Source organism: Vigna umbellata, chromosome 1 (genome assembly GCF_029865625.1).
Source record: "Vigna umbellata cultivar VRB3 chromosome 1, Vumbellata_1.0, whole genome shotgun sequence".
In the NCBI taxonomy this organism is placed as follows: domain Eukaryota; kingdom Viridiplantae; phylum Streptophyta; class Magnoliopsida; order Fabales; family Fabaceae; genus Vigna; species Vigna umbellata.
Window position 1 is genome coordinate 40910797 of NC_142165.1, and position 27858 is coordinate 40938654.

Here is a 27858-nt window from a genome sequence, read left to right on the forward strand (position 1 = left end):
AAAACTATTGCGGATAAATAAACTTATCATAAATATTTTTTTCAATTTATACTTTTGATCAGAAACTGATACATATTTTCGTAAATATTGATAATTAGTAAGTAAGTATGTTGTCAATGCTTGGAAGACAACGTTACCCTTTTTATTAAATGCACAATTAGTATAAATTTAGATTAATTACTTCAATAATATGGTTAATAAATAAATAATACCTTTTTAAATAAATTAATATGTTGAAAAATTCACATGTCAAACCTAAATTTAATTTTAGCTCGTTTATACTAAAGTGTAATTTTTTACAGGAAATAAATTGTATTAAGCTTAAATATAATTTATTTAATGTTTGATTCCGTTTAACTTACCCTCCCCTTGAATGAGGAGTAATTTATATATCAAAGTATTTAACAGTGTGGCTAAATTACATGAAAATAACACTTTATTTTTTCCTTTTTACAAAAAACTGTGGTGAAGTTTGAAAGCTTAATATTAACTGTAATATTCTATTTTGCTCCAACTGGTTGATGATTTCACATCTTCTACTTTAACAATTTTTATTGTCCAAGTGCCTTTTAAGCATTTCGATGTTAAAATTAGGTGTTTTTAAAATGATATATATATATTTTTTTAATGAGATATAGCTGTTGATTTAGTCATTATTTTACTAGGTTTATATATACTAAGATCTTATTTATAGTTGTTTTGTTTAACATATTTTATGAAAGTAATTTTTAAAGTGAATGCAATTTCAAAATAAACTAATAAACTATTTTAATCATTACTTTAAAATGAATTTAACATGGAATTAATAATTAATATATTTCTAGCTTTCAGGGTAATCCTTTTTCAAAGTAAAAATACTAATACTTAGCTTAATTTAATGCAGCATTCACACAACATTGTATCAGTACTCCCATTCTAACATGATTCAATTAATTTTATCAGTCATAAAACATTATATGTTTTTAAGTTACATTATACTAGCCATTTTTATTTAAGGACTAATAATTTATTTCTCCAAATTAAATATCTATTAAATTATAAAATTTTAATTTAAGTTCGTCAAAAGAATATTTATCTATATTTTATCTTTATTATGTTGTCTGTTTTAATTAATTTTTCAAACATTTTCATTTTTTTCACTTGTTTTTTAGCATAATAATTTACTTGTTTTTCATGTTAATGTGTACTGTATACGATATTATTACCAAAACTACAAACATGAGGTTACTTAAAGGAAATTTATGTTCATTTTACTAAAATACATAAAAACTCATTTTTATCATTTTAAAATATATTTTCATATATTTTTAATAAAAAAAAATTATTTTAATTCCTTAATTAGACTCATATTTTTGGGGAAGTTTTTTTTTCTTTCTTACTAGCAATACTCTAACAAAGATTACCCCACTAATATTGCATGGATGGGCCTTATTAACATGAACCAACATATATCTACCTCATTAACATGCTAACATAACGGGTCATTCACCTTCTATTAATAATTATCTTTGTTTGTTTGGTTCAATTTATAACTCAGAGACTCTGATATTCAAACTACAATGTTTTTTTTATTTGTTTTATTCTTTTTAAAGTATCCAATAAAATTATTCATTTCCCATTTCCAAAATATAACCCTTTAAAAAAAACTTAAAAAATAAAAATAGTCATCGTGTGTTGTGTAATGTTTTCAAATATTTTTAGTAGTGATAAAATAAAAATACATTATGAAAATAACAAACAAAATTGTAGTTAAATAAATATATAAACCTTGTGAACAAACAACATTACAATTACAATGTATTAAACGTTATTAGTTTCTATGTTTTCATCCATTTAAATCAATAGACTTTTTTTCGCTTAATGCTAAGCTAATGTAGTTTAAATACTTGTTTGAAGAAAAAAAAAAGGATAACTTTGGAAATTAAACATAAATAATTTGAAAACATGAAAAAAAAAATCACTTTATCACATTATTTAGAAATACAAAAACATACATAAATATAAGGAAATTAATCTTTTAACTTGAAACATTATTAACTTTGCATTGGATTATTCAACATTTATGTTTATTCTCCGTTTATGACATTCAACTTTTTACCGGATAAACTTGGTTACCAAATGTTTCTAAATATTATTCCCGTTGCCTTGATGTTCGATAGCTATCAAGTGACTTTAATCTTATATATTCCCTGCTCTGCCCGAATTAGTTTTGAAATTGAAAAATATATTTTGAGATACATAAATTCTTTACATTGTTATAGTGTTTTCTTTTTACTTTTTTTTAAATATATATATATATATATATATATATATATATATATATATATAAATTTATTTTTATAACTATTTTACACTTGTATTATAAGTCAAATAAATGTAAAAATGATCACTATACTGTTATTCTTTCAAGTTAGACTCAAAACCAAATTTTAAGAATATGTGCCAAAAAAAATTATTATTATGTTATTTCTTTTAAAGGAATAAAATAAAATAAAATAATAATAATGGTAGCAAAAAAATCACATTTTAAAGATAATAAATATTTAAATAATCTAAATAAACCTCTTTGACCACATATTATTCCATTATTATAATTACAATTACAAATAAAATATACTGCAGAATCCCTTTATTTGTTTTGTTGGTTTCTCTATTTTGTGTTGGTGTTTTTCTTAGATATGAATTTTGTATGAATCTCTTCATCCCAATATTTTATATCCTGAGTACTCCCATAAGCCCTGCTCCACATGCAAAAGCATAGCAAATTAGCCAAATTTAGAATGAAAAGTAGGCCATAGTAGTAATCATAGTGTCCTCTGTTAATATTTGATGCTAGCCAACTATCTTTTCCTCCATTCTTCGTTCCATCTTTCACAACCTTCACAATCAGGCTTCCGACCAAGTTCCCTACTCCAAGGCCAAGGGTACACAGCGAAACAGCAACACTGGACATCGTTTTCGGAAACTGAGAGTAATAAAACTCAAGTTGTCCGATGAAATTAAGACCTTGCGCTAAACCATATAGGCAGAATTGTGGCACCAACCACATGGCTGTCATGTTCACCACTCCTTTCTGGTTGTCCAAAAACCCTTCCTTTATTGCTTCATTTCTTCTCTTCTTCTCTACCAATGTCGCCACCATACTAGCCAAGCATGAAATCACTAACCCAATTCCCATTCGTTGTTTTACAGTGAGTACTCGCTCCTTAGGGAGCAATGGAAGTAAAATTCGATCATACAAAACCACCCATAGGGTCAAAGTCACGAATATAAATGCAGCGAAGTTGGTCGGTGGGATTTCCATATTCAACACCACTCTGTTCATGGTTTCTGCTTGAATCACTGAAAATGATTGTTGGCTTATGGTAGTAGCAATTATTATGCCGGTAGACCAAATCGGAAGGACTTTGATTATGGCTTTCAATTCCTCTACTTGTCTCACTGTACACACACTCCATGGCTCTATGGCCATCCCATCACAGTCCAAATCTTTCTCTTTGTTCTTTATCATGCAAGCCTTGTTCAAGAACCTCCGTAGAGACAACAAACCAACGAAATTTATTATTTATTATTTATTATTAAACACACAATACAAAGAAAAAAGCAAGATTCTCACATGAAATTTGTTGTATGACTAACTACTATACATACCTTACTTTGTCTGTAGGTTGAACAAAATTAGAGCCATTGTGGAAATACCAAAGGTCGGAGTTCTTTGGAGGTAAAGGTAAGTGTCTGTTTTTCCAAGCTGCTGCAATCACTTGGGCAAAGCCCGTGAACAGGCTCTTGTTTGGTTTCACTCTGATATATATGGAAGAACCCAGAAAAAACAAGATAGCTGAAAATGACATAAGCCCCGTCGAAATTCCAAAACCCACAATCCACCCTGTCTTAACTTGAATATACACTATAAATGTCATTGAAACCGTTACGGAAAGGCCAACCGAAACATAATACCAATTGAAGAAACTCTTCATGGTACTCTCGTTTCGTGAGTTTTCAGGGTTGTTGATTTGATCGGCAGTAAAGGCTAAGGTACACGACCTAATTCCAGCGGCTCCAAGAGCCATGAGAATCAGTGAAGAAAAAAGAATCAGGAGTTGAGATCCTGTTGGGTTTGCACAAGGTTCTATATCACACTGAGGCCTTGCATGCCTGATAATAGCAGTGAGCCACAACACAACTAAGCCCTGCAAAGAAGATAAAAACCAAGACGAAGGAAATTCAGGCAAGTTTTGATGCACTACGCACCAAATATAACTGATAAGGAGCTGAATTTCAATGGTTTAAGAGTGTGGTTGTAATGGCTTACAACAAGGTGTATGACTGTTCCCAGTGCAACAACAGAAAATCGTCCGAGCCAACAGTCAGAAAGGAAAGCACCAAAGATGGGCAAAAAATTTGTGAAGGCACTCCACAGGAATATTACAATGGCTGCAGTTGCAGGTTCAAAATGGTACTCCTGTAGCAAGTACAATATCATGTTTACACGAAGCCCCACTATTGCAATCTTTTCAAAGGTCTCATTTGCTAAAATAAGAAGATGGTAAATCACACCTTGGTTAGAACTCCTTTATTTCACTGGCAGTAACACAAGATTGCGCAAAAAGAAAAAACATTTGATACATATTGTTTGATATAAAAACGGTCATCACCTATGATTAAGGGAACGGTTCTGAAACCACCCCTTTTCCTTTCAACTGGTTCAATGCCTTTATTCTGCTCCATTGGTATCACCCTTCTTCTTCTGCTACATGGAAAGGTTACACACAAAATATAATTGAAGTCCGTTACTACAACAGAAAAACTTTAGTTTACATAAACTCAGACTTATGTATTATAGTAATTTGTTGTCGCAGCTCAGTTATAGAAGGAGATGAGTATTTGTTGTTGCAAACAACCAATAATTTTCTTATAAAGGAAAACAAAATTATAATTAGCACACAAAAATACTAAACCATTTAGTTGGTCATAGGAAGTATATGAAATGGGATTCAATTGGTCTTGATTCTCTGTGGCATCCATCTTGAAGTGAAAAATACGTTGTGGTATCGTATATGTGACTCGATCGAATGAAAGGGTAATTAACTTGTCACACGGCGGATCAAGGTTTCAAAGGGTGAAAACAAAATGTCATTTCAAGTGTGATGGATTAACTTTATTTTTTAATTGTCAATTTGATAAAAATAATCTTGACAAAATTGATTTTGTAAGAGCCTAAAAGATAACGTCTTAGAACTCATTATCTATTATAAACAACGATAATTAATTATTTTAATATAAAAAATTTAACGTAAAAATAAAATTTTTATTATTGAGTTTTATTATATAAAAACATGTTATTTTTCTAAAACTTTTTTTCTAAATATTTAGGTGCAAAAAATAACCATATTTTTGTTAGCGCAGTGCTAGTGAGAAAAAAAAAAAAGAAAACCTTCCCCAAAAATATGAGTCTTATTAAGGAATTGAAATAAGAATTTTTTTCTTAAAAATATATGAATAAATTTAAAAATGTTAAAAATGTGTTTTTATGTATTTTGGTAAAAATTCCCTATTAATCCCTTAATCAGTGTGATAGTGCATCTATCACAAATAAATGAATATAAATTTCCTTCATGTATAATTATTATCTTTGTTTGGTCCAATTTACGACTCAGTGGCTCTGATATTCAAACTGCAATAATTTTTTATATGTTTAATTTTTTTAAAGAATCCAATAAAATTGTTCAATCTCCCATTTCTAAAAAATAACCCTTTTAAAAAAAACTTAAAAAATCAAAATAGTCATAGTGTGTCATCGAATATTTTTAGTACCGATGAAATTAAAATACATTATGAAGATAGCAAACAAAAATGTAGTTAAAATAAATATATAAACCTTGTAAAAACAAGATTACTATTACAGCGTATTAAACGTTAAAATAACTACAAATAATACTTATTAGTTTCTGTATTTTCATCTATTTAAATCAATAGACTTTTTTCACTTAATGGAAAACTAATGTACTTTCAATACTTGTTTGAAAGAAAATAATAAAAGATAACTCTAAAATTTAAGCGTAAAGAATTTGAAAACATGAAAAAGAAAATATAAAAGGAGATGTAAAAATCAGAATAACGAAGATATAATTTAAATAAAATAAAATTATAAAAATAAAATTTTAGAAAAGAAAAAATGTTAACAAGAATTTTAGAGGTACAACATTATATCATATATCGATGATAAGATAATGAATTAATTAGTTATTATATATAAGCAATACGATTATATACTAATATAACTTTTAATATTCTGTTAATACTTATTTTTTAATAAAAAGGTAATTTTTTTATCAGACCATTAAAATATAATTGTAAGATCATGATTATTCATATAGTTTTCTTTATACTTATTCATATAATTTTTCAAAAAATTAAACATCAGAGACCCACACAAAAGCATAATGTTATTCACATAGGAGAAGTTCTCGTCATCTTTCCACCCTACAAACATCCTTCCATAAGAAAAGGAAAACAAATAAAAAGAAAACTTCACATGTAGGAATCTAATCACGTATCTACGAGTTAATGTTATAAAAAATATATTTGGATACACAAATTTTTTACATTCATTTATTTATTTTTATTATTATTTTTTAAAAATACAAAAAAATTACTTTTTTTAATGATGATTTTATTTTTGTAACATGTATAAAATAAATGTAAATATATGTCATTTATCATTATTCTTAATCTTATGTACAAGGCACTTGGATATACAGTTCACGAAGAACCTAAAATGAAAGTATCAACGAATCAAATATTGTGAAGTTCATCTATGTCTTCCCGCACCAGCTGTACTCTCAAAATCTTCTGTTAATTCATTTCCCAAGCCTGCAGTACCAGAGATTTAGTAACTGTCAATGGAAAGCTCTATCATTACAGTTTCCTTTATATCTGATTTGGAACTTGGAAGACAATGTACAAATGCCTACACAGACGGTGAATTGATGACAAAATAAAAATGCAGGACTTTGAACTCTAATAAGTGAGCCAGAGTAAAATTTCAATCGTTTAATAATTGAATAAGGTAAGAAGTAACCTGAATTTGTCCATCTGAAGTTCCAATTACCAAAACTTCTTCATTCCTGTCTAGAGCCATGCAATTGACCCTACAATTGGTACCCATTTGCAACGTGTCAACTTTACTGCTTTTCTTCTTATCCCAAATTTCCACAGTACCTCCTTTGCACCCCAGATAAATCAATCCTGAGCTCACTGCCATAGTCCGCACTTCAGATCCAGTTTGCAGTGATCCAACCATACTGTAACTGGAACTGTTCCATATCTTGACATTTATATGTGCATCAGTTAGCTAACTATGATAATGGTATGTCATCTTTAAAATTAACACCAAGTAGCTTATACATTTTCTGCCCTTCGGAATTCAAAATATCATGAAACCAGGGGTTTCTAGCTAGAACTTTAACTATTTTTTACCATTCTACATACTGCTAAATCAAAACGAGTCTAAGATACCTTTATAGAAGATCCATCCATGGAAGAGCCGGCTGCATATATAAGTTCACCATGAATTTGTATTGCATGAATAGGGTTTGCTTTCGCAAGTAATCTTTTATAACCACTTTGAATAGTGTTGACTGTTCCAGTGGCCAAATGTATCTCCTGATATATCAGGTGAATATTATTGCAAGAATGTTGATATAGCATCCATTAGACTGTCTCACACTTAAAAAAACTCTATACCTGAACACTGCTGTCATGGCATCCACAATATAACTTCCCATCAACATGAGTCAAACACTTCACATATTTGCTAGAATTTAACACTTTTGACTCTCCATTCAGTGTCTGAACCTGATGAGAAAGCCAAGTAATTTCAGTAGAAAACAATGCTGGGGAGTTTGTTTTCAATCACATAATCAGTCACATGGGAATAAAATAAAGTAAACGGTACAACTTGCAGATCAGAGCAAAGTAAAGAGCACAATGTTTTATACTACGGTTGAGTGTGACAGAGGCACTGATAATAAGGAGACTAGTGTTATTTTACACTCTAGATTGTATAAAAGAAGTGATCAGACTCTCTCAGCACCATTCAAATAAGAACATGCATTCATAGTTTAAGAGTACCTTGACACCGGCGCCCTGCGGAACGAAACAAGCTAAGCTATTGGTTACAACTAAATTATGAATCTGGTCCTTCATATCATACACCTGTACACAATGTATTGCTGCCTTTCCAATGGACCAGACCTGTTATTTAATGAAACAAACCCCTTTTTAGCAGACGGCTTGACATTGAAGCTAGAGTAACTACCTAAAATTTTACCTTTGAAGTTCGGTCAAGTGAACCACTATATAGCCTGTCACCAGACTCTGAAATCACCAAGTTTGTCACTGCTTTAGTATGTTCTTGGATTTCTTGCAACAGATGGAATAAATTATTCTTTAATGTCCAGACCTTCAGAAGTCAGAGTATTTTCCAGTCAGTTCATATTACAGTAAGGTTGTAGTTTGCAACCAATACAGGAACGTATTTCGCAATGATAGTCATGACTAAGAATTTATAGATCTATTCAACCTTTCAAGCATGTAGCAGAGAACACCACATAAAGTCCACTCCATTCTGCTATACATATATCTACATTTATACTTATTTAGATCTATCTCAGAAGCACGTTGCACCTAATTCTCATTTATTGTAATTGCATAAATTGACAGATCAATAATGATTTATTTTCTAGACAATCTAGGGAAACAAATATTGGTTTCTACAAAAAAGGACATTTAAATAAACTACAACAGCTTTAGGAAATATGTCTCTGTTCACACTTAAAATCCTTATTCATTAGAATTCACAGAACATGTAAAATTTTAATCTGATCACCTTAATCGTCCCATCTGTATGACCAGAAAATATTTTATCCTTAAAGCACGTGACAGACACCACCTCTCCATTTTCGCTGCAGTCTTCTTTTATGAGCTCTTTATGTATCCAGATGTCCTGTTCCAATGGAGAAATTTAAATAATCCACAATGCCTGATTGCCTGTACTAGAAAATGGGTTAAGAATACAAGAACTTGCCGCTTTAGATTCATTTTCTTCAACCAGAGATTTTAGCATTTTAGATGCCAAGGGACAGGATCTCTTCAGCTCTCTCAATCCTCTTAAGATATCCTTAGTGTAGGAAGTTAGATCACCTAAGCCTTCTGAAATTCACAATATAACGTATCATCACCCTTTTTCTATTTTGCATAACAATGACTTGCAGGAATTCGAAAACATAAATATATAGAAAGCCTCGTATCATGTAGAAGGAAAATATTTTGAACTTTTTCATTCCCAATAATAGACCAAGAAAGCATCCAATATTAATATAGATGATATCTGATCTAAATCAACGCTGAATTCTGTAACTTCAGTGGCTTATCATGCTTCGAGGAACTGCTTATCAGCGCTTACTCCTTCGTTTTTAGACAAGATTACTGCTACCACATTTTGAAATGATGATTGTAAGCTGTAAGTTCTAATTAATGGCTTTGTGAACCTTACCAGGGAACTGAAGAAAGCTATTGAGAGCAACCATAGAAAGGATTCTGTCTTCTACATCCCGAGCCGAATTAAATTTAGCTATGAACTGCTTCAGCAAACAAGCACGAGCTGGTACTTGTATACCTGTATCCGGTAGAATGCTCAACATGTACGTGAGCCAGGTAGCTGATATAAAGCATGCTGATCGTAGTTCTGTATTTCGGCTCTTCATGCCATCAGCTAAAGCCTCAAAAATAGTGCCAAATTCATGGCTAACTAGAACATATGCAATTCTTCTTTCCGAATCATCAGCTGCCTTCTCGTCTTCCTGTTGATGCCAAACAAAAAATAAGGCATCAGAAAAAATATTTGGCAAGGAGAAAGCACAAAGTCAAAATAGAAGAAATGTTTCAAAAGACTTTACTGGAGTTATATCAATTTCTGGACTGGAGTTGCTAATCTGATGGCCCACCAGTACAAGATTTCTGGAACTTTTGTCAATACCTGCACGTTTAAGGAGGACTTCTCTGCATAGAGGGTTTCCGAAGAAGTCGAAGCTCCCTTGCAGTGACATGATTGTATCTGCAGCTGCTAATTGGGTAACGGGGAAATCTGTGTTTCTCAGGCATGCAATAAGAGTATCCATAGCCTCTTCACGGTATACGCTCATTTTTCTTGGCTCATCCTAAAAATAGCACGAGGAAAATTAAGCCCTTATTACTTGTAAAACAGCATTTTATCGTGGGCAGAAAAAAAATGATAACGTAAGAAGAAACACAACTAGTTCTTATATTTAAGATATAGGGAGCGTCAAAGATTCACACCAGAAGATCAAGTTGGAGTAAGAGGCCAGCCATAACTGGACAATGATCGTGAGGAGCTGCCTGCAAATAAATAAGAAGAGTATGCATTGTGCTAAATGGTCCTTCTTCCTTTATAATATGGAGAATTTGTTCAGTGAATGTCCTCCTGAAGGGAACCCCAGAAGAAGTTATCAGACAAACTAAAAGGTAGATTAAATAATTAGATTAGTGTAATTATAAATATGAAATTTTTTACCTGTTTAATTTGACCAACTCATCAAAAAACTGAATAATCTTAAAACGCTCTCCATCATCTGCACCGATTAAGGTTTCCATAAGTGGTGACAACTCTGCTTTATCAGCAATATTCTTTCTGCAAGTCCCATCTTCTTCCATGCACCTCAATAAGATCTCTACTGCAGCAATCCTCTCCTTTGCCAAGTCAGCTCCAAAACTGCTGACAATAGTTCCAATTGCATTTTCAGAGAAAAGGGTATTGACAACCGATGATGCAATTATCTCTTCACTGCTTCGAGTTATCCTGGCAAGTAAAAGCACTGCAGCTGTTTTTGGCTTCAAACACATCGTAACCGATTCTTCCTCTTTCGTATTCAAAACCGTTATGAGAGACTCCACTATGGCCATCTCCGCAAGACTAGTGATGGGAGGGTTTAGCAGATGCAACAACACAACAGCCTCTGTCAATCCGTTCTTGAAAAGAGCCATGATACATTCTACATCAGTCTTCACACGGGTGAGAGTCTCGATTACAGCGTTGTCCCTTGACCCCATCTCGGCTAGAAGGAAAACTGCTGCTTGTAGCACCTGGGGCTCCACAGAATTGAAAAGAATCTCCATAAATCCATTGATTACCGCAGGTTTTACTAACATTCTGTGGATATCCACTCCAAGATTCACTCCTCTCCAGAACTTTTCAACTTGAAGCACCGCCATTTCCGATTCCTTGAGAACCTCTGACATGTACAGATTATTGATGGCACAGCGTAACTCACTCATCATCCCGTCAACTGTGGCTTGGGTTATAACGCTATTAGGAGAAGTTGAAGCCGTTGTTGACTGCACAACTGCCTCAGTATCTTCGTATGGACTCTCATACGGCGGTTGGACCAAATGAGGGTTGCGATCTTTCCAGCTTGCAATTAGTCGTTTGAGCACATAATTTGTTTTGGGAAGCTGAGTGTTTTGCAGCTTCTGGCGAGTGATGGGACAGGTTAAGTTCCCTCTGTTGAACCATTCCTCGATAGCTTTACGTTCATACGTTTGACCAGTCTCAAGAGTCACTGGATCATCAAATATGTGACTTGTTATTGGACAGACAAAGTCCTTGGGGGGTGCATGTTTCCCAATTTCATGCAGCGGGTTATCGAAGTCGGCCATAGGATAATCTGGTGAACTACAAATAGGAATAATCCAAGTTAAAGAAAACTCAGCACACCACGAGATAATGAAGAATAATGGTGGTTGTTAAATATTAACGTACCCACTAGATTGTTTGAAGATGGTTTGCATTTGTTCTTGAATTTGGCTTTGTCGAGGCTCCAACAATGCGATTTTGTCCTTTTCCTACAGGACACAGCTTTATCATCACTTAGCGTTTCAAGAACTAAAACAACTGTCATAGAAAATTCAGTCCTCCTTGGTATTTTTCTCGGCACCCTCTCTCGGTATCATCAATTACGTACCTCATTTTCTGCCTCAGAATCTGAAGAAGAACTAACCAAACTCTCGTCTGAAGAAAAATCGGCGTCAGCGGTTGAGTTTAAATAGACTGTCGTTGTCCAAGATTTCGAAGGATTTTTGGGTTTGAGAATTCTCGAAAAGACTCTTTGAGGATAAAATGGTTCCTGGGAAGATCTTCTGCTGGAACTGGGGCTCAATAGTTCAACAGATGCTTCCCTTTCGGACCATATTGGCTGCAGCACATCGTAGGGGAAAAAAAAGTGTGACAGAATGATTATGAAATGAAAGTGCAAGTATGTTAAAGTCCACCATAACGATGATACAAAACCACTAATATTTAATCAACTCTATTTTTCTTTTCTTCTTTTATCACATCATACTTACTGCAAACCCGCATTTATTTCTTTTATTTCTTTCTTTAGATGAGCATTACCTCTTACAAACCTACACTTATTTCAGTTTTTCATTCTCTAAAGGTAGATGTTATGAATGTCTATCAAACGTTTTCGAATCTAATATTCTCCTAATAGTTTCAGAAAGCAACTCCCATCTCTTAACTACTTAATAATACCTTTTTTCCTCTACATTATTTTTTAACCAGTCAAAAAATTCTTCTGGAGATCATCTCGTATCATTTTTCTCTTTACTTTATTGTATGTATTTTTCTTAATTATATATTGTTTATTCTAAATTAAAATTTAACAATTTATCAAAATACGTTTTCAACAATTAAAAAGAAAAGTAAATAATTTTAGATATAATTTATCTATTTAAAACATTCACTTATAATAATTTTTAGTTATAGAAAAGAATATGTATCCTATATACTAACTAAAATAGCAGTTATAAGAAAAATAGAATTATTTTCGTAAAAGCACCTTCGAAGTATAATTATTAAAACGTTCCTTTTTTAAGACAAAAACATGACAAAATGGAAAATAATTAATTCAAGCGCACTCATGTCACATGTTGGTAGACATTTATAGAGAGAAAGAAAAAAAAAAGTGATAAATAATATATATAAATTGGTGCATGTATTATTGAGGAAGCATCTTTCTATAGTTAAGATTAAACATGAAGTTATGAAAACTTTGGACAAAATTTCAAAATGATATTAAGAGAACAACAAATCATATCTAAGCTAGCTCATGAAAAGAATCATATATATGTAAGTTCGAGAGAAAAAATCGTAATCCAGTTAATTAAATAAAAGTTTAATCATGATTATAAAAAAATTTGATACATGTAATTTATATAATTAATTTGAGAATTGTTTTAAACTGTCTGTATAATTCTTTTATTTATAACTAAACAGCTAAAATCAAAATCCTTAGAGAAGAAAGCATAAACAAAACAGAAATGCAATTGATGAAAAGAGTAGCGAATTGGTGAAAAGTAGATATACAACATTACATTATACCGCCCGTTCTCCAACAGATTCGTTCGCGTTATATCCTCCCTTATGTTCTCCCTGCCGCCACCTTCAGCACCGCTCTTCATTATCAACGACGGTGGACTAATCCCCGCGTCACTGTCCTCGTTCACCAAAACCTCTTTGAAATATTCTGCGAGAACCCTACAGTTGTCGTCGAGAACCTCTTCGTACTCTTTCTCCACCTCCCGGAGCTTTGCGGCCTGCTCCTCGCTCATCTTCGATAGCACCTTAGCGCAAGGCAGCACCACCGAGTACTCCTCAGAAACCGAGTAATCATTTTCATGTATGGAGGTTGAGGGAGTGGAGGAGAGAATCTTCGTCCTCTGCTGATCGAACCAGCGGAAAACAGGGAAGAGGTGTAGAGAGAAGAGGCGTTCGTAGAGTGCAGGAGCGATTTCCGATCTAGCGAGTGAAGCGCTTTTGTTGCTGCTGTTGTTGGAGTGAAAGATTCGGAGGAGGCTGGTGGCGGATTCGGTTGGACGGTTACGGAGGGCGTGGGCGAGCGAGAGGAGTAGCGAGGAGAGGGCGAAGTCGGGGAGAGGGAGGAGGAGCTTCTCAACGAGAGACAGTGAGGAGGCGCGCAGGGCGGGGCTGGAGAAGGATATCGCGCTTTCTAGAGTGTCTGCGGCAAGTTTGAGGTGCTTTTGGTCGGAGATCGGAGTGTCGCGGAGAAGAGTGGCGATGAGGCGGCGCCGTAGTTCGGATTGCGAGAGGACGGAGGAAGTGAATGCGGAGGTGTGGCGGAGGATCTGAGATCGAGTGGTGACCGTTACGGTGGTCATGGCCGTGGGAATGTTAGTGAAAGTTCGGTGCGTTTAAGGGTACACGAATATGACGTTAACGGAAATAGCAGTTAACGGTTTTGATTCAATTTGCCGGAATGGGAAGTCTCGGGCGGCACCTTTTGAAATGACCCATATGTCCCTTGGTTTGGTCTCAGGCACTTACTTTTATAATTAGTAAACAAAAGAATGAGTCATAATTCATTAGAGTAAAGTAGATATTTTATATGCTAATGTTATATTCATCTCATAATCTATGTTTTGTCTGTAATTTCTTTGAACTTCGTTGTTTAACTGGTGATGATAGTAAAGAAATCGGTCCAAAGATATTGTGGTGAGATATATAATCCTTTTATTATTGGCGTCAAAACTATATTCAGATATTGTGAAAGGACAGAGATACCTTAATTGGTCTACAGTAATACATGCATCCAACACCTTAATTTGTCGTTTGTATAATTTCGGTTGTAATCACAAATTAATAATTTACTTTTTCTTTCTTTCTATATATATGTGAGACAAATTACAGTTTAAGATTAAAGAAAGGATGCAATTAGAGACGGAGGGTGAAGTTGAAGATGGCAACATCGCCCACAGCTGGGTGCAATGAGGAGTGGAGGAAGTCCAAAAGAGTGGGGCCATTTTCGTAACTCTATCCACTTCGAAATGTGGCGGCAAAACATGAACAAGGTGTGGGACCAGTTTGCCGCCCAGCCGGCTCCGTTTGACAGTTAATCGTTCTATAAAGCAGATTACATTCATCATTTATATATTATTTTTGGTTTAATATCTATTTTGGTCCCTCTTTTCGGAGGGTTTGTTCAAAGTGATCCCTCTTTTTTTTCAAAAGTTCACTTTAGTCCTACCTTTCGCAAAAACTGTTCAAGTTGATCCTTTTTGATAACGGCGTTAAGTTCACTAATGGCAGAACTGCCAGATGTGTAATGTTTGATGATGTGGCATTATAATTTGTTTTAAAAAATAATTAATAATGACGTGTAAATAGGGTAAAATAAAAAAATAGTGTATATTCCACCAGCATCAAGGCTTCGATACTCCTCTGCTTGCACCCAGAAAACACTATAGAAAATGGTAGCAGAATCAAATGCATTTCCAGAATGAACAGACCCAAATCACAAATCCCATGCCGATAGGTTTAAAGCTTATCTTTTGAAACAACTCACATCCCTCATCTTCCACCATCACCCAAATCAACCACCGCCGAAAGAAAATCAAACAACAAATCAATTTCTGAAGCAAAACGCCTTACCATCACAACCTGAGAATTCTAAACACCCTCTCCTTCATCTCCAGAAGTTCAACCCAAACATAAACCCATTTTTTCCCCAACCCAATGCTTAATAGAAAACATTCACTACACCAATCAGAAAATCAATTTTCCACACCCCAAGACTCATGCCCAACACAATATAGTACAAACAAGAAGGTGATTGCCGATGGCGGGTGTGAATTCCGAGTAGAAGCGGTGCAACCATGACGATTTATTTCACCTTTGACTTCGCATAACAGAGGAAGAGGAGTTTTATCGCCGGCATTGGAGTGGCGACCCTTTCTGGCATCAACGTCTTAAGACGAGGCGCAGGGAGAACCTCGCGCGAAGAGGAGAAGGAAGAGGCACCTTGGTGCGGTGGCCGGCAGAGATTGTGGCAGCGATCGCGCGACGAGCGGCGGAAGAGGGGAACTCTCACCTCGATCGGCAACGAACGTCAGCGCCGGCGACGCCTTGTGCCACAACTCGCGGTGGCTGGTTGGGTGGAGGCCTGTTGCAGCGGCAAATCAGTGAGAGGCAGTGGGAAGCAAACTCTCCCTAGGGTTTCTGGTTGAGAAATTAATTTTTTTTTAACCCATATAATGAAGTGACACTGCCAACACATATAAAAGGTTCCAAGTCATCAAACATTGCACACTTGACAGTTCTACCGTTAGTGAACTTAACGCCGTTACCAAAAAGGACCAACTTGAACAGTTTTTGCGAAAGGTAGGACTAAAGTGAATTTTTGAAAAAAGGAATGATCACTTTGAACAAACCCTCCGAAAAGAGGAACCAAAATATGTATTAAACCATTATTTTTTCTTCTTAACTCAATCACGCTTCTTTTCTAATTTCTTAACAATAATTCAAAATCATTTAAATCAATATTTGCTTTTCTTCGCGTAAATTCCACTTGCTTACTGATTCACGCCACAGAAAAATATTTTTATATCAAATGTTAGCTATGCCTTTAACTAATTTGATTCTTTCAAAATTTTGGTCCTTTATTAAAGTATCGATTACTTTAATCACTATGTACAATTTACGATTAAAACACTCTTCAAGAACATTCTTCAGAAGATTTTTTAGAATGCATTACCGGATTGTAGGAACTCACCAGACTCACCATTCCGGAATATAAACATATTAACTGGATCAATCAATTCATAATGTACATCCAATTTACACACTTTGAAATATGATGTATTTTTGAATTATTAGTCCAGAATACATTATTAAATCCAAAAATATATTTCGAAATAATCAATCTTGCATTCCGATTCGTCATTCTAGAGAAATTTTATTTTCTTAAATTTTTTAATATAATCTCCTAAAGACTAAAGGAGAAGTTTAAAATTTACTGCGGTGAAGGAAGAAAAAATGGGAGTGCAAGAAGAGATGGCCCAAGAACATAACGTAGCCCGTAAGACCAAGATCGTAATCCATTTTTGAATCATAGGGCGTGTTTTTATACATCTAACTTGTTGACTTTCACTAATGTTTTGTTGACAGATCGCAAAGGACTGCAATAGTTAAAAAAGGGCAGGAAAATAAGTGGAAAAAGGTTATTTAATTACAAATAAATGCTACAAACTAAGACTGTTTTATCATTATCATAATAAAAAAGTAAAAATTAATAAAATTCATAATGCATAATAACAATTATAGAAGATTAAAAATAGATTACCAATAAGACTTGAATAAAAATATATCTTTTCTGAGAGTGTTTTCAGATCCATATGAATTCAAAAAAAAGATATTAGTAAAGAATAATTAATGATGACTTATTATTTATGTCATTCTTAGAAATATCTATTATAATAAGACTTTTTATGATTCTTAATTTCATACCCATCATAATAATATGTTTAAATTTTTAATTTTTTGAACTATCAAGTTTCGCAATCAGTCCACAGTCAACGTCTTCTTAGTCTTTCTTTCTAAAGTTTCATCACACAGTTATCGTTGTATAGTTTGTTCTCATGCAATAGCATCGTCATCCACTATAGTTTCATATCGTCTCCTTCGTATCACACAATCGCACCTCGTCTTGCATATTTTCCTTCGTCTCAAATAGTTGTGCCTTGTTTTCCATTGTCACTTCTCGATTTGTGTTGTCGTGCCCTGACAAGACTGATCTTGGTTGCACCCTCATCCTCGAGTTTAGTCTCTGCATTACCCGTGCTGGTACCTCACTTTTCTCATATAGGTTTCTTTTTTCTACAACAAATCTCAAACCTTTACATTTATTATTTTAATGTGTTAATTTGATGGTGATGCATATCATGTTTTGTGTTCTTCCACATCTAGCATTGGTCAAAGTTGATTGAGATAGTTTGAAGATTCGCCATCTTTCTCGATTACCTTTGTCATCCCATCTTGAAGAAGTATTTAGTTTCCTAAACCCAAATCATGCGTTAATTAGAGAGTAAAGAGTTTGTAGATGAAAAGTACAAAACAAGATTACTTAATTTTGGTGTGAGATAAGCTATGTTTATGTGTATTGTGTAATGGAGTTAAATTTGACTTATTATGACTTATACTTAAATACTTATCATAGTAAGTCAGACTTATTATGACATGTTTTCACGACATTGTAAAAAGAGTGTCTGTTTTGTTATTCTTGTAACCATAATATCAAAATACCTATAGTAAACTTTTTTTAGATGTCATAAAATGTTTTGTACACTCATGAAAAGAGTTTGAATATGACATGAAAAAAAAGATAAAAAAACATGAAGATTTAGAAAAAGAAAGGGTTCATCACATCCAAAAAGAAATAATTAAGGAATGAAATTGAGAGTCTCACACTATTCTATTTGTTATACGTATGTAGCGTGTCATCTTATTCGTATCTCACTATTTTATTTCAAACTTTAGATATTACTTGTTTAACATTTTTATTAAAAAATTGCCATATGATTGTATAAAGTTTGAGTGATTGCAAATCATTATTTTCTTATTTATAGATTTTGGTCTCAATGAACTTATCTAAGTTATATTTATATATAAATTTCATCTCCCCTCTTTCAATGGAATGGAAGTGATGTGATTTCAATTTTAATTATTTCCAATTTCTTCAATTATATGTATTTAGTTTATTTTTAAATTAGATATTTGATATATCTATTTTTCTTTTACCTTTTCAATGACTGAAATTAATAGCCTCTTAGACATTCAAGAATTGCATTACTATCTTATACCAATTAAAATAATAACAAGGATACTGTATGTGGGCCAAACTTTTTGCTTGGAATTTTATCAGATTGGGCCTTGTGATTGTTTTTTCACTGAGGAGATAAAACCTGCACTGCAAAATCCCGGAATTCGACATTGATTTCAACTTTTTTTTTCCTCTTTTTTTTTTTTTTAGTTTTACAAACAGCGAATTAGGTAAATATGTTATTATGAAATTGAATTTTTAAGTGATTTTGTTTTCTTGTTGAATATTTTCATTACCTTCTCTACAGGTATCGACAGTTTTGTAAAACATAATAAAAAATTGGAAGAATAATATTTATCAACAAATTTTATAATTCATACTCGCCACTTTCTTATTGAAAATTTGTATACAGAAATGTGTTTATCAAGTATTTTAATTTAGTCTTGATATGTTCCACTAAGAAACATATATTTTATTTTTTATGAAGTTCATAGATGATATAGTGATGGAAACAAAGGGCAACAAGTTATCATTATAGATTATCACAGTTTGGAAAAATTCTGCCCATAATTTTCAAACATAAATATCATCAAAATTGAGTAAGTTTTCAATTTTCTTAACAAATATAATTTTTCAATCATCACCATACATATTAAGAATGAACTTCAAGTATAGTTCAATCCTACAAAATCGACTTTTTAAGATGAGTTTTGCACTCATTTATATACTCTAGATTGGCATGTGAAACTTTCAACCAATTTTAATTTCCTTTGAAATTTTGGATTGAGATGAGAAGATAAAATAAAAAGAAAATAAATATTTGTTTAATAGATAGAAATAAATAAATAAAGTATTTTTGTTTATTTGGATAAACGAAAAAAAAAGTATAAATGCTTTTCTTTTCTCTATTTTCTTATCTCTACGCATCTAAAATTATCATACTCTCTTTCCTTTTTTATTTCCTTCTTTTTCTAATAATACACTTATCCAAACAAGCAAGGATTCATTTGAGGTTCTCTTTTATCGCAATTACTTAATAATTCATTGACTTCATAGAAGAAAGAGAAATGAAAATAAGATAGGTCACTCGTCAACGAACAATATCTAGACATTAAAAAAACATTTAATATAGTTAAAAAAAGTTATATCAATTGTATTTAAAAAGTCTTTCAGAAATAAGTATTAGCACTATTGTCATATATTAAGTTCATATATGATACTAAAAATTGCATATTTGTTTATTAAAATATTAAACACGTTTCCTTATTGAGTAAAACATATATTCTTATATTGAAGGTTAAATTTACACGATGTTCAAAAGTCTTATCACAAAAGAAGTTCTTAAAATAGATTATTGACTTTCAAATATAAAAGATCAAGTACTAAAATAAAATCGAAGGTAGGCGAAGTTTTTTTTTTCCTTATAGTAAAAGTTTTACATTTTGAAAGTTTCTCTAACACAACTTCATTATGACTCAATTAATTAAAAATTATAAAGAAATGCTTTAGAAAATTGTCTTTGTATATGTTATGTAATGAGAAGTGATGCCCTAGCCAATCTAGGGTTATTTATTCTGCTACATACCCTGTGATTGATATAACCGAAAGAAAGAGCGTATAACTATATATATTACCCCCGCATGCGATACAATTCTGCATGCGTGTTCGACTCTGTCGGTGAATATCTGTCTGAAGTTGGCACACTTTTTTACGTCCATTCATCCAACCAAAAGTTTTATGCTCACTGCAAACACTTTCAAAAGATCCATTTCTTATACTAAGAGATTTTAGAACTTATTTTTAAAAGTTTTCGTACCTGCATTAGTAATAGCTTTCATGGTCTGTTTAATTACTGCTATAGAAGTAGCAATGAAAGTAATCATACAGTTACTGCATATATACAATCATCTAACGTTATACAGCTTAAGCTCGTTAAAATAAACAAAAGGTAGATTTTTATGAATTTAGGAATCTTAACAAGGAGTTGCAAATATATACTACTGGATTGACAGCACACTTTTTATTCAGGAATGCTGTATAGCATCATGAGCAATCAGCCTTAGGTTTTGCAGCAGATTGACTGCTAATGATGTTATACAATCTCCATGAATTCGTTTCTCTGTGTGCTGCAACATATATATTAATTTCTGCTAATAAGTAAATTAGCTCCATCTACCGAAAGCCACTTCCAAAAGCTGGTGCCCAATAATCAGCTCCGTTGTCACTTCCAACTTGCAGTGTGCATGACACTGGAACCAGACACAACCCTCTACTCCTTAGATCCTTCTTCGCCTCTTCTTCAGAATCCTAATTAATTATAACAACAACAACAAAAGAACACAAGTTAACATCAGAATATATAATTGAACTATAAATTCATCTTTATCAAGTTCAAATTCAAAATTAATTCACTGACAATTACCTTCTCACTAGTTGCTTTCCTCTTCAAGCAGTTTTCGTTCAGCAACTGTAACCAGAAATTAAATAAAACAAAATAAGAATTTGACCAGTAAATTAGAGAAACTGATTCATCTCAGAGAGTAATATAATATATATTATATCAGATAAAGCTGGTGACATTTCTCTTTAATTGTCTAGCTACTTTCTTCATTTATAATTTAGAATTCAAGTTGAACTTGTCATAGCTTCTTTTGAAATGCAAAATCCCCAAACACCTTTAATGGATCCAAGGAAAAAGCAAACCTGACCGGGGTCTTCAGGGAATATACAATTCTTCTCTCCTTGAACCTAACATTAAACAATTACAATCATCACTCAATTAGTACAACATAATTACCCATTAATTAGTATACATTCTGGCGCACATGCAAGAAGAAAGATGCTGAAGAGAGAAAGAATGAGTGATTATAGTAATTTTTTTTTTTCATTTTGCTTTGGGAAATGAGAAACGACTTTGCTATGTGTGATAACCAGAAATGGGTTGGTCTTATTTCTTACAGATTGTTGCTGCCTCATGTTTCCTGATCCATTACCCAAGTATGGTAAGCTAAGGGCCTGCATTAATGGTGAAAAGAGAATAATTTTAGAACTTCAAAAAGTATACATCAATGTGTGGACGATTAGAACAGGGTGAAATAGTGGAGTTTTAACAGCTAGCGTGCCATCACTATTCACTGACTCTCGTAGGTGTTTGCAAAAATCGACAGAGGGAATAAACATTAATTACCTCAATTTGACTCTGAAGGAATCTGATATACCCAATAGCTTCTAATAAGACAGACGCCGTGTCAGTCTGTAAAAGTGAAAAAAAATAGCACACACAACAGTCATCTCCTATGCGATGATAAACAAATAGCATGTTGCTTCCTCTAAAATACTGTGTAAAAAATATATAATAAAGATGGGATGGGAAGATGAAACATATATACGAGAAAAAGTATCGTTTTCTTCAAGATTATTTTCCATTATTATTTTGGAGGTAGGTAATTGAATTAACTTTTCTTGGTACTTTATTTTTTTTAGTTTTATTTAAATCTCCAATTGAATAAATTAAAGTTTATATACCTTTCCAAACGGGGAAACGAGTTGATGAAGGGCTGTAATTCTGTCACCTAATTTCTCCTTCCTAACCTGAAATGGACACATGTGCTTAAAAGGTTATTCTTCCTTTCAAGATAAAAAAAAAAAAAAAACATGTGCAGGAACAAGACAATCAAGAAAAACAATAGTGACCAGCCACACACATGTGATGTTTGTGTGCGGTTATGTGTGTTGGCTTGCCTGAAAAAGTGTTCGAGGTTGGAAGTTTCTGTATAATAGTTTTCAGTGGATGAAAAATACCTTGAAGGTCGTCTGCGTTGTGGGCGGTTGAACCCTAGCTTTCTTGAATGCCCCACCAGCTGCAGTGCTATTACACTTGAGAATAAAATAAATAAAAAACAAAAACTTTTGGTTAAAATTATAATGCAGAGAAAAAGAAAATAGAAGTCGTACAAGACCATGAATTTACTAGAATTGGTTTTATTATATAGAAAGAATAGAACATAAAGAGAAGCAAAGAAATCCGTTATGCTTGATCTATATAATAAAGAAAGAATAGAAGAACCGTTTGACATAAATATTCATTCAAAAAATAAAAGTTGGAGAGGACCCATATGCCTTTATCAATCAGAAATCATATTAGCAAATATTCTTCAATACCGTTTTAGTAAAGTTTCACGAAATGTATAACATAACTCAAAGCAAAACCCAGAAAAGAAATTAAATAACATGTATCAGTAATATAATATATACCTCTGATGATGGGTCTGGAGGAGGAGGCCTAGCATCTGTGTTACTGTTAGAGAAATCTAACATGCTGCTGCTGAAACTTGTTACACATGATTTAGGGGAAGAAGAAGGCACTATTTGAGGCCAAGTTGGCTTTGCTGGGTGAAACTCTTCGTTTCCATGACCGTACACGTAGCTGTTCACCGAGCCTTCTTGCTTAACATCAACAATAGGAACCCTTGAAGCCTGACTCAGCATTTGTTGCTGAACCTGGCACATAGCCCCTTTCTCTTCTTCAGACACCATCCCACTCCTATTTCCCAAAACCGTACATACAATCAAAAACAAAACTCAGCTACTTAGATTTGATCCTTCAAATAATCAAAGAAACAATTCCTTATTTTGACTTAAAAGGTTTTTGAAAAATGAAATGATCTGTCTTTAAATTGATACTAACAAGTAAAAAACACAGTCAAGTGATGTGTTTGTGTGTCTGTGAGAGAGAGAAAGAAGGAGTGATTCTTACATGAGAAGCTGGCTCCATGACTCAGGTAGTTCTTGATTGTTATCATGCCAAGAAGGAAGAGGAAGAGATGAAGAGGTATTATACGGAGTTAGAAAGTTGGAAGGAGTGGAGAAGAACGGAGAAGAAGGCTGAGAAGGAGGAGGAGGAGAAGGCGGAGGAGGGCGCATGGTGTTGATGTTCCACCAATTGTTAGGGTTTGCAGCCATCATTTGTTGCACCGGTGAGCTTTGCAAGACACCTCTGTTCATGGCTTTCTGAATTTTGGTATGATCTCTACAGAAGAAAAAGGAAGACGTTGTTCCGATCGAAGGTTGTTTGAGAGGTTCTGATTAAGTAGGGGGAACACTAGCAGTGCTCGGTACTGTTTTTGAGAGAATTTGAATAATCATGGAGTTTTGAGAACCTTTTGTCTTTGTTTTCTTTCTTTATTGCTTTTGTTTTCTTTTCTTTCTTCCTTTCATGTTTTTCTTTTTCTTCTTTTGCTTTTCTATTTCCCCTAAGCTGCTTGCTTTTGCTTTATCTTAAAGTGGGACAGAAAAGGTGGTAGCAATTCCATAATTAAGAAAACCAATATATGCGTCTAACCATAGCCACTCTCAAGTGCACGATTTTTGTATCACATCTTCCACGTGGCGTGCTGCTGAGGCTTCTAGATATTGCAAACCCTTTTAATAGATGAGACGTCTCAAACTTGGGAAATTTAATTTGACTTATCCAACACAAACTCTTCCACCTTCTTATCCTTGACTCTGTCTGCATTCATTCATTATTCCATTTCATTAACCACTTCTTAAACACTTAATTAGTATGTCTCTTCCATATATTTATGTATGAAAAGTTAAACCTTATTTACAGCTAATTTTTCTCTCTCGAAAATAGGCTTACAGCTAATTATTAATCTTCATCTTACTATGTTTCCAATTCTGCATGGTCTTTTGTTTTCATTATAAGCATATGTATACTTTGTTGTGATGTCATTGGTGGGAATAGAATTTAGTAGTAGCTGATTAATTTATTTAAGAATTTGATTATTTTTTCTTTTCAATTTCAGTTTTTGTCCTGATATTTAATCCAAACTCTTTTTAACACAGTTTTTATGAAAAATAATTTAACAAGAGATTTGGAGTTTAATTGAAATATAGGTTTAAATACAGTTTGTATTTCCTGTTTTCCTCAATCCGCGATTTTGATATTAATAAAATAATTCTTTGACACTCCCTTTTGAATCTACGTACACTTACTTTGACAATTCGTTTTATAATAAAACATTATACTTAATGTAATAAGAATAAATATAATTAAAGAATTACAATAAAATAATATTATATGAAGTTATAAGTTGAATGTAAGACAAATACTACTGTCAACGTAATATCACCTTTAAAAACAAAGATATTTTATGTTCTTAGTTTAGAAAATATGTAATTATAAAATAATCATCAATTTGAACATATTTATTTAGAAGTGCAATAAACACTATTTAATTAATTAAAATGTGAGAAAAATAATCAAACATGAACCAAAATTAAGACAAATCAAAATTATATTCTTTTAATAGAAAGCCCAAAATTGTATTGAAGCATAAAATGTGCATGCAGACATGAAAATTGTATTGAATCCAAAAAGTTGCATATTGGGATAAAAATGGAACACTTTGCAAGGTAGACATTACAGTTCCTTTCTTTCATGATAAAAAATATATAAATTTATTGGTTTAAATTAACTTTGTAAACAGGCTTCATCGTTTTTTAACAAAACAAAATAACCATTATAAGCTATGCACAACCAAATTTGCCTGTGTGATTTTTTTTTTTTTATCAGCAAGGAAATTTTTTATAACTATTTAGAGTACTCTAACCCACATAAATGATTTTATAGAAAGTGATTTTCAATGGTTTTAAACACTCATGTTATTAATAGTTTATAGGATTTACAACCATTATATTTAACTAATAGTAATTCCACAATAGTTTTTTATCTTTTTGACATTTAAGAATGTTTATTTTGCAAAAGAATTGAAAATAACTTTTAAATGGACCAATATGTATAATGAGAGTGAATATTTTAATACCGAGAAGATGATGAATCACCTCAAATTACAAGAATATTTGATAGGAATGGATTTAATACTCAATCTTTCAAAACAAAAATTTTGAAAAACAAAGGTCTTTATTGAAATGTGAGAGGATTGACCAATAATAAAATTCTCTTTATACTTTTTTTCATGATATATAAAGTTTAAAGTATGAAATAATTTTCATGAAAAAAATCAAGAAGGTTTTTCATAATGTTTTTTTTTTCATATTTTTTAAATAATATTCATATATATCAGTTATACCTAATATGAACTTATTGAAATATGTATATCAAAGTAATTATAAAAATTAAAAAATCTAAAAAGAAGTTGTATAAGTTTCCAAACTCATCTATACTAAGAGAATCTTAAAGTTAAGTTAGTTAAAAACTTATAAATGCAAGGTTCAATTACAATGGATTTGAGTTAACAGAGAATGTGTAAAGAATAAAATCTGATAATTTAAAAATAGCATAATTAATTTGAAAATAAAACCTTTTTAGAGGTTAACATGTAAGAAGAGTTTGAAGTATAAACCGAGAATATTCATTTTATCAGACTGAAGTCACTTTAGCATAATGATTCCAAATAAAACGTATTTGAGATATCATATTCTGTAAATCTTGATCAATAAAACAGTATTTTAGATATCATATATTCCATCTCACATAACTAATAACAGCTATAGCAAGCGACCCTAAAATCGCAAACGTTTCTCATGGACGACACTAAGGTGCTTATTCGATAAACACATTTTAATTAAAACAACATATTTAAAAGCAATTATTATATTAAAGAATCAAACTTAAAAGGTGAATGAGTGTATAAAAACACACTAATCACTTACATTTAGTTCGCATTATTCACTACAATTTTTGTCTTGTTTCTTTTCATAAAAGATAACGTTATCCTATAAATAACATACAAATACAATTATGTGTACATAGATAATGTGAACAAAAATATAATAAGCTTAGCATGTAATTTAAATTAATAAATTTGATAAATAAATTATGAAACAACGTGCAAATGTCACCAGGAAATTATCAAATTAAGTTAAAAATAGCTCAACGAAATATACCATTTTCAATCTATATTACTTATACACACAACAATGAAACTACTCAAAATAAGTTAAATAGAGGAGTGATTTTGATAAAACTCATTAATAATTTTATCAACTTACAAAATTCACATTTAAACTATTCTAATTCAAGATATTTAATATACATAATGATTTAAAATTTCAAACAATATATATACATTTTTGTAAGTTGTCAGAAATTTTAAAATTTATATAATGTAAGAAATATTGTAATATATCTATAAATTATTTACATATATATGAACTTTGTGTTAGAAAAACCGCATCGTTGTTATTGCTGAGAATCATCCTACTAACAAATAAATAAATAAATAAATATAAAAATACACAATAGAAACTCTATGAAAAAAAAAACAGTCGTTTTTCTAAAAACAACGAGAAATAATATTATAGAAAAATAACATTATAAGTGAAAATGAATTTGACCTCGTAAACAGTCATGAGAGCCCAAACAATTACAAATTTTGAGACATCATTATTATTCCCTATACAGTACACCAAACCAATAAACAATTTTTCCTACGTCCAAATCTTCTTTTAATATATCTTTTAATCTCTCGAAAAACCATATGTTTAACACTCGTTTATATTAAGACTAAATTAAAATACTTGATAAACATTATTAAAAAAGTATAATTCCGATAAATGATATTATAGTTCTAAAATAATACTAAATCTTATGGAGTGATCATAAACACCCATAATAGACTGTGCATTTAGGTATACGAATGCAAGATTATGACCACATCATTTAAAAAATTATCTTGATTAAAGGAAACAAATTAAACAAGTGTCTCAAGAACCTTTTCATCTACCGATCATGTCATTCCAGTAACCTGGTATGAATGAGGAGATAAAGGATAGATAATGGATTTGTATTCTCTTTTAATAGAATTTAGCATATTAATAATTAACATTTGTTTGTTTATATAAGAAAAATGGACCGAGAATGTCTTCCTTTTCTTCTTTACTTCAATCCTTTTCATGAATTCGAATTAACCTAACTAGGAACAAATTAAGAAACAAATGGAATGGGGTAAATCAGGCGTGAAGAGTTAGAACAATCATATGAATTTGGAAAATTTTGTAAAATTTAACAAGTATTTGGGCAGCAAATTATGTCGTTTTCAATATATGATGTTGTACTGAGTGGACTGACTAACCAGTTATAACCTTTTCCAAATAATAAATAGGTTGGTTTAAGTTTAATGTTCTATAATATATATTTTTT

General features: G+C 32.0%; 3 protein-coding genes across 3 annotated transcripts; all 3 read right to left on the reverse strand.

The window, feature by feature from the left end:
* Nucleotides 1–2650: 2650 nt before the first annotated feature.
* LOC124837371 (protein NRT1/ PTR FAMILY 1.2-like) lies at nucleotides 2651–4728 on the reverse strand. The gene is made up of 4 exons (XM_047312709.1): nucleotides 4656–4728; nucleotides 4313–4530; nucleotides 3652–4190; nucleotides 2651–3530 (listed from the first exon to the last, which is right to left on the reverse strand). The coding sequence occupies exons 1-4, from the start codon at nucleotides 4726–4728 to the stop codon at nucleotides 2651–2653; spliced, it is 1710 nt and encodes a 569-aa protein (XP_047168665.1).
* A 1974-nt stretch (nucleotides 4729–6702) lies between these two features.
* Nucleotides 6703–14567, reverse strand: LOC124837380 (putative E3 ubiquitin-protein ligase LIN-1). The gene is made up of 15 exons (XM_047312719.2): nucleotides 13453–14567; nucleotides 12042–12272; nucleotides 11840–11922; nucleotides 10595–11752; nucleotides 10360–10504; nucleotides 9960–10220; nucleotides 9557–9863; nucleotides 9089–9213; nucleotides 8891–9007; nucleotides 8333–8464; nucleotides 8134–8256; nucleotides 7747–7857; nucleotides 7519–7665; nucleotides 7082–7327; nucleotides 6703–6873 (listed from the first exon to the last, which is right to left on the reverse strand). The coding sequence occupies exons 1-15, from the start codon at nucleotides 14254–14256 to the stop codon at nucleotides 6856–6858; spliced, it is 4008 nt and encodes a 1335-aa protein (XP_047168675.2). The 5' UTR covers nucleotides 14257–14567; the 3' UTR covers nucleotides 6703–6855.
* Nucleotides 14568–20562: 5995 nt separating this feature from the next.
* Nucleotides 20563–23992, reverse strand: LOC124837381 (transcription factor bHLH68-like). Its single transcript, XM_047312720.2, has 9 exons — nucleotides 23449–23992; nucleotides 22947–23235; nucleotides 22494–22568; nucleotides 22218–22283; nucleotides 21880–21945; nucleotides 21651–21707; nucleotides 21396–21440; nucleotides 21115–21159; nucleotides 20563–20999 (listed from the first exon to the last, which is right to left on the reverse strand). The coding sequence occupies exons 1-9, from the start codon at nucleotides 23694–23696 to the stop codon at nucleotides 20865–20867; spliced, it is 1026 nt and encodes a 341-aa protein (XP_047168676.1). The 5' UTR covers nucleotides 23697–23992; the 3' UTR covers nucleotides 20563–20864.
* Between the last annotated feature and the right edge of the window lie 3866 nt (nucleotides 23993–27858).

Excerpts from the sequence above, each read along its gene's own strand:
- LOC124837381 (XM_047312720.2), bottom strand. The coding sequence starts at position 23,696 with ATGAACAGAGGTGTCTTGCAAAGCTCACCGGTGCAACAAATGATGGCT. Across the intron at positions 21,946-22,217 it reads TCGTTTCCCCGTTTGGAAAG|ACTGACACGGCGTCTGTCTT; the intron begins GTATATAAACTT and ends TCACTTTTACAG. Across the intron at positions 21,000-21,114 it reads GGAAAGCAACTAGTGAGAAG|GATTCTGAAGAAGAGGCGAA; the intron begins GTAATTGTCAGT and ends ATAATTAATTAG.
- LOC124837371 (XM_047312709.1), bottom strand. The coding sequence starts at position 4,728 with ATGGAGCAGAATAAAGGCATTGAACCAGTTGAAAGGAAAAGGGGTGGT. Across the intron at positions 4,191-4,312 it reads GAACAGTCATACACCTTGTT|GGCTTAGTTGTGTTGTGGCT; the intron begins GTAAGCCATTAC and ends TCTTCTTTGCAG. Across the intron at positions 3,531-3,651 it reads CAACCTACAGACAAAGTAAG|GTTCTTGAACAAGGCTTGCA; the intron begins GTATGTATAGTA and ends GTCTCTACGGAG.
- LOC124837380 (XM_047312719.2), bottom strand. The coding sequence starts at position 14,256 with ATGACCACCGTAACGGTCACCACTCGATCTCAGATCCTCCGCCACACC. Across the intron at positions 11,923-12,041 it reads ATTCTGAGGCAGAAAATGAG|GAAAAGGACAAAATCGCATT; the intron begins GTACGTAATTGA and ends TGTGTCCTGTAG. Across the intron at positions 8,257-8,332 it reads CACTTGACCGAACTTCAAAG|GTCTGGTCCATTGGAAAGGC; the intron begins GTAAAATTTTAG and ends ATTAAATAACAG.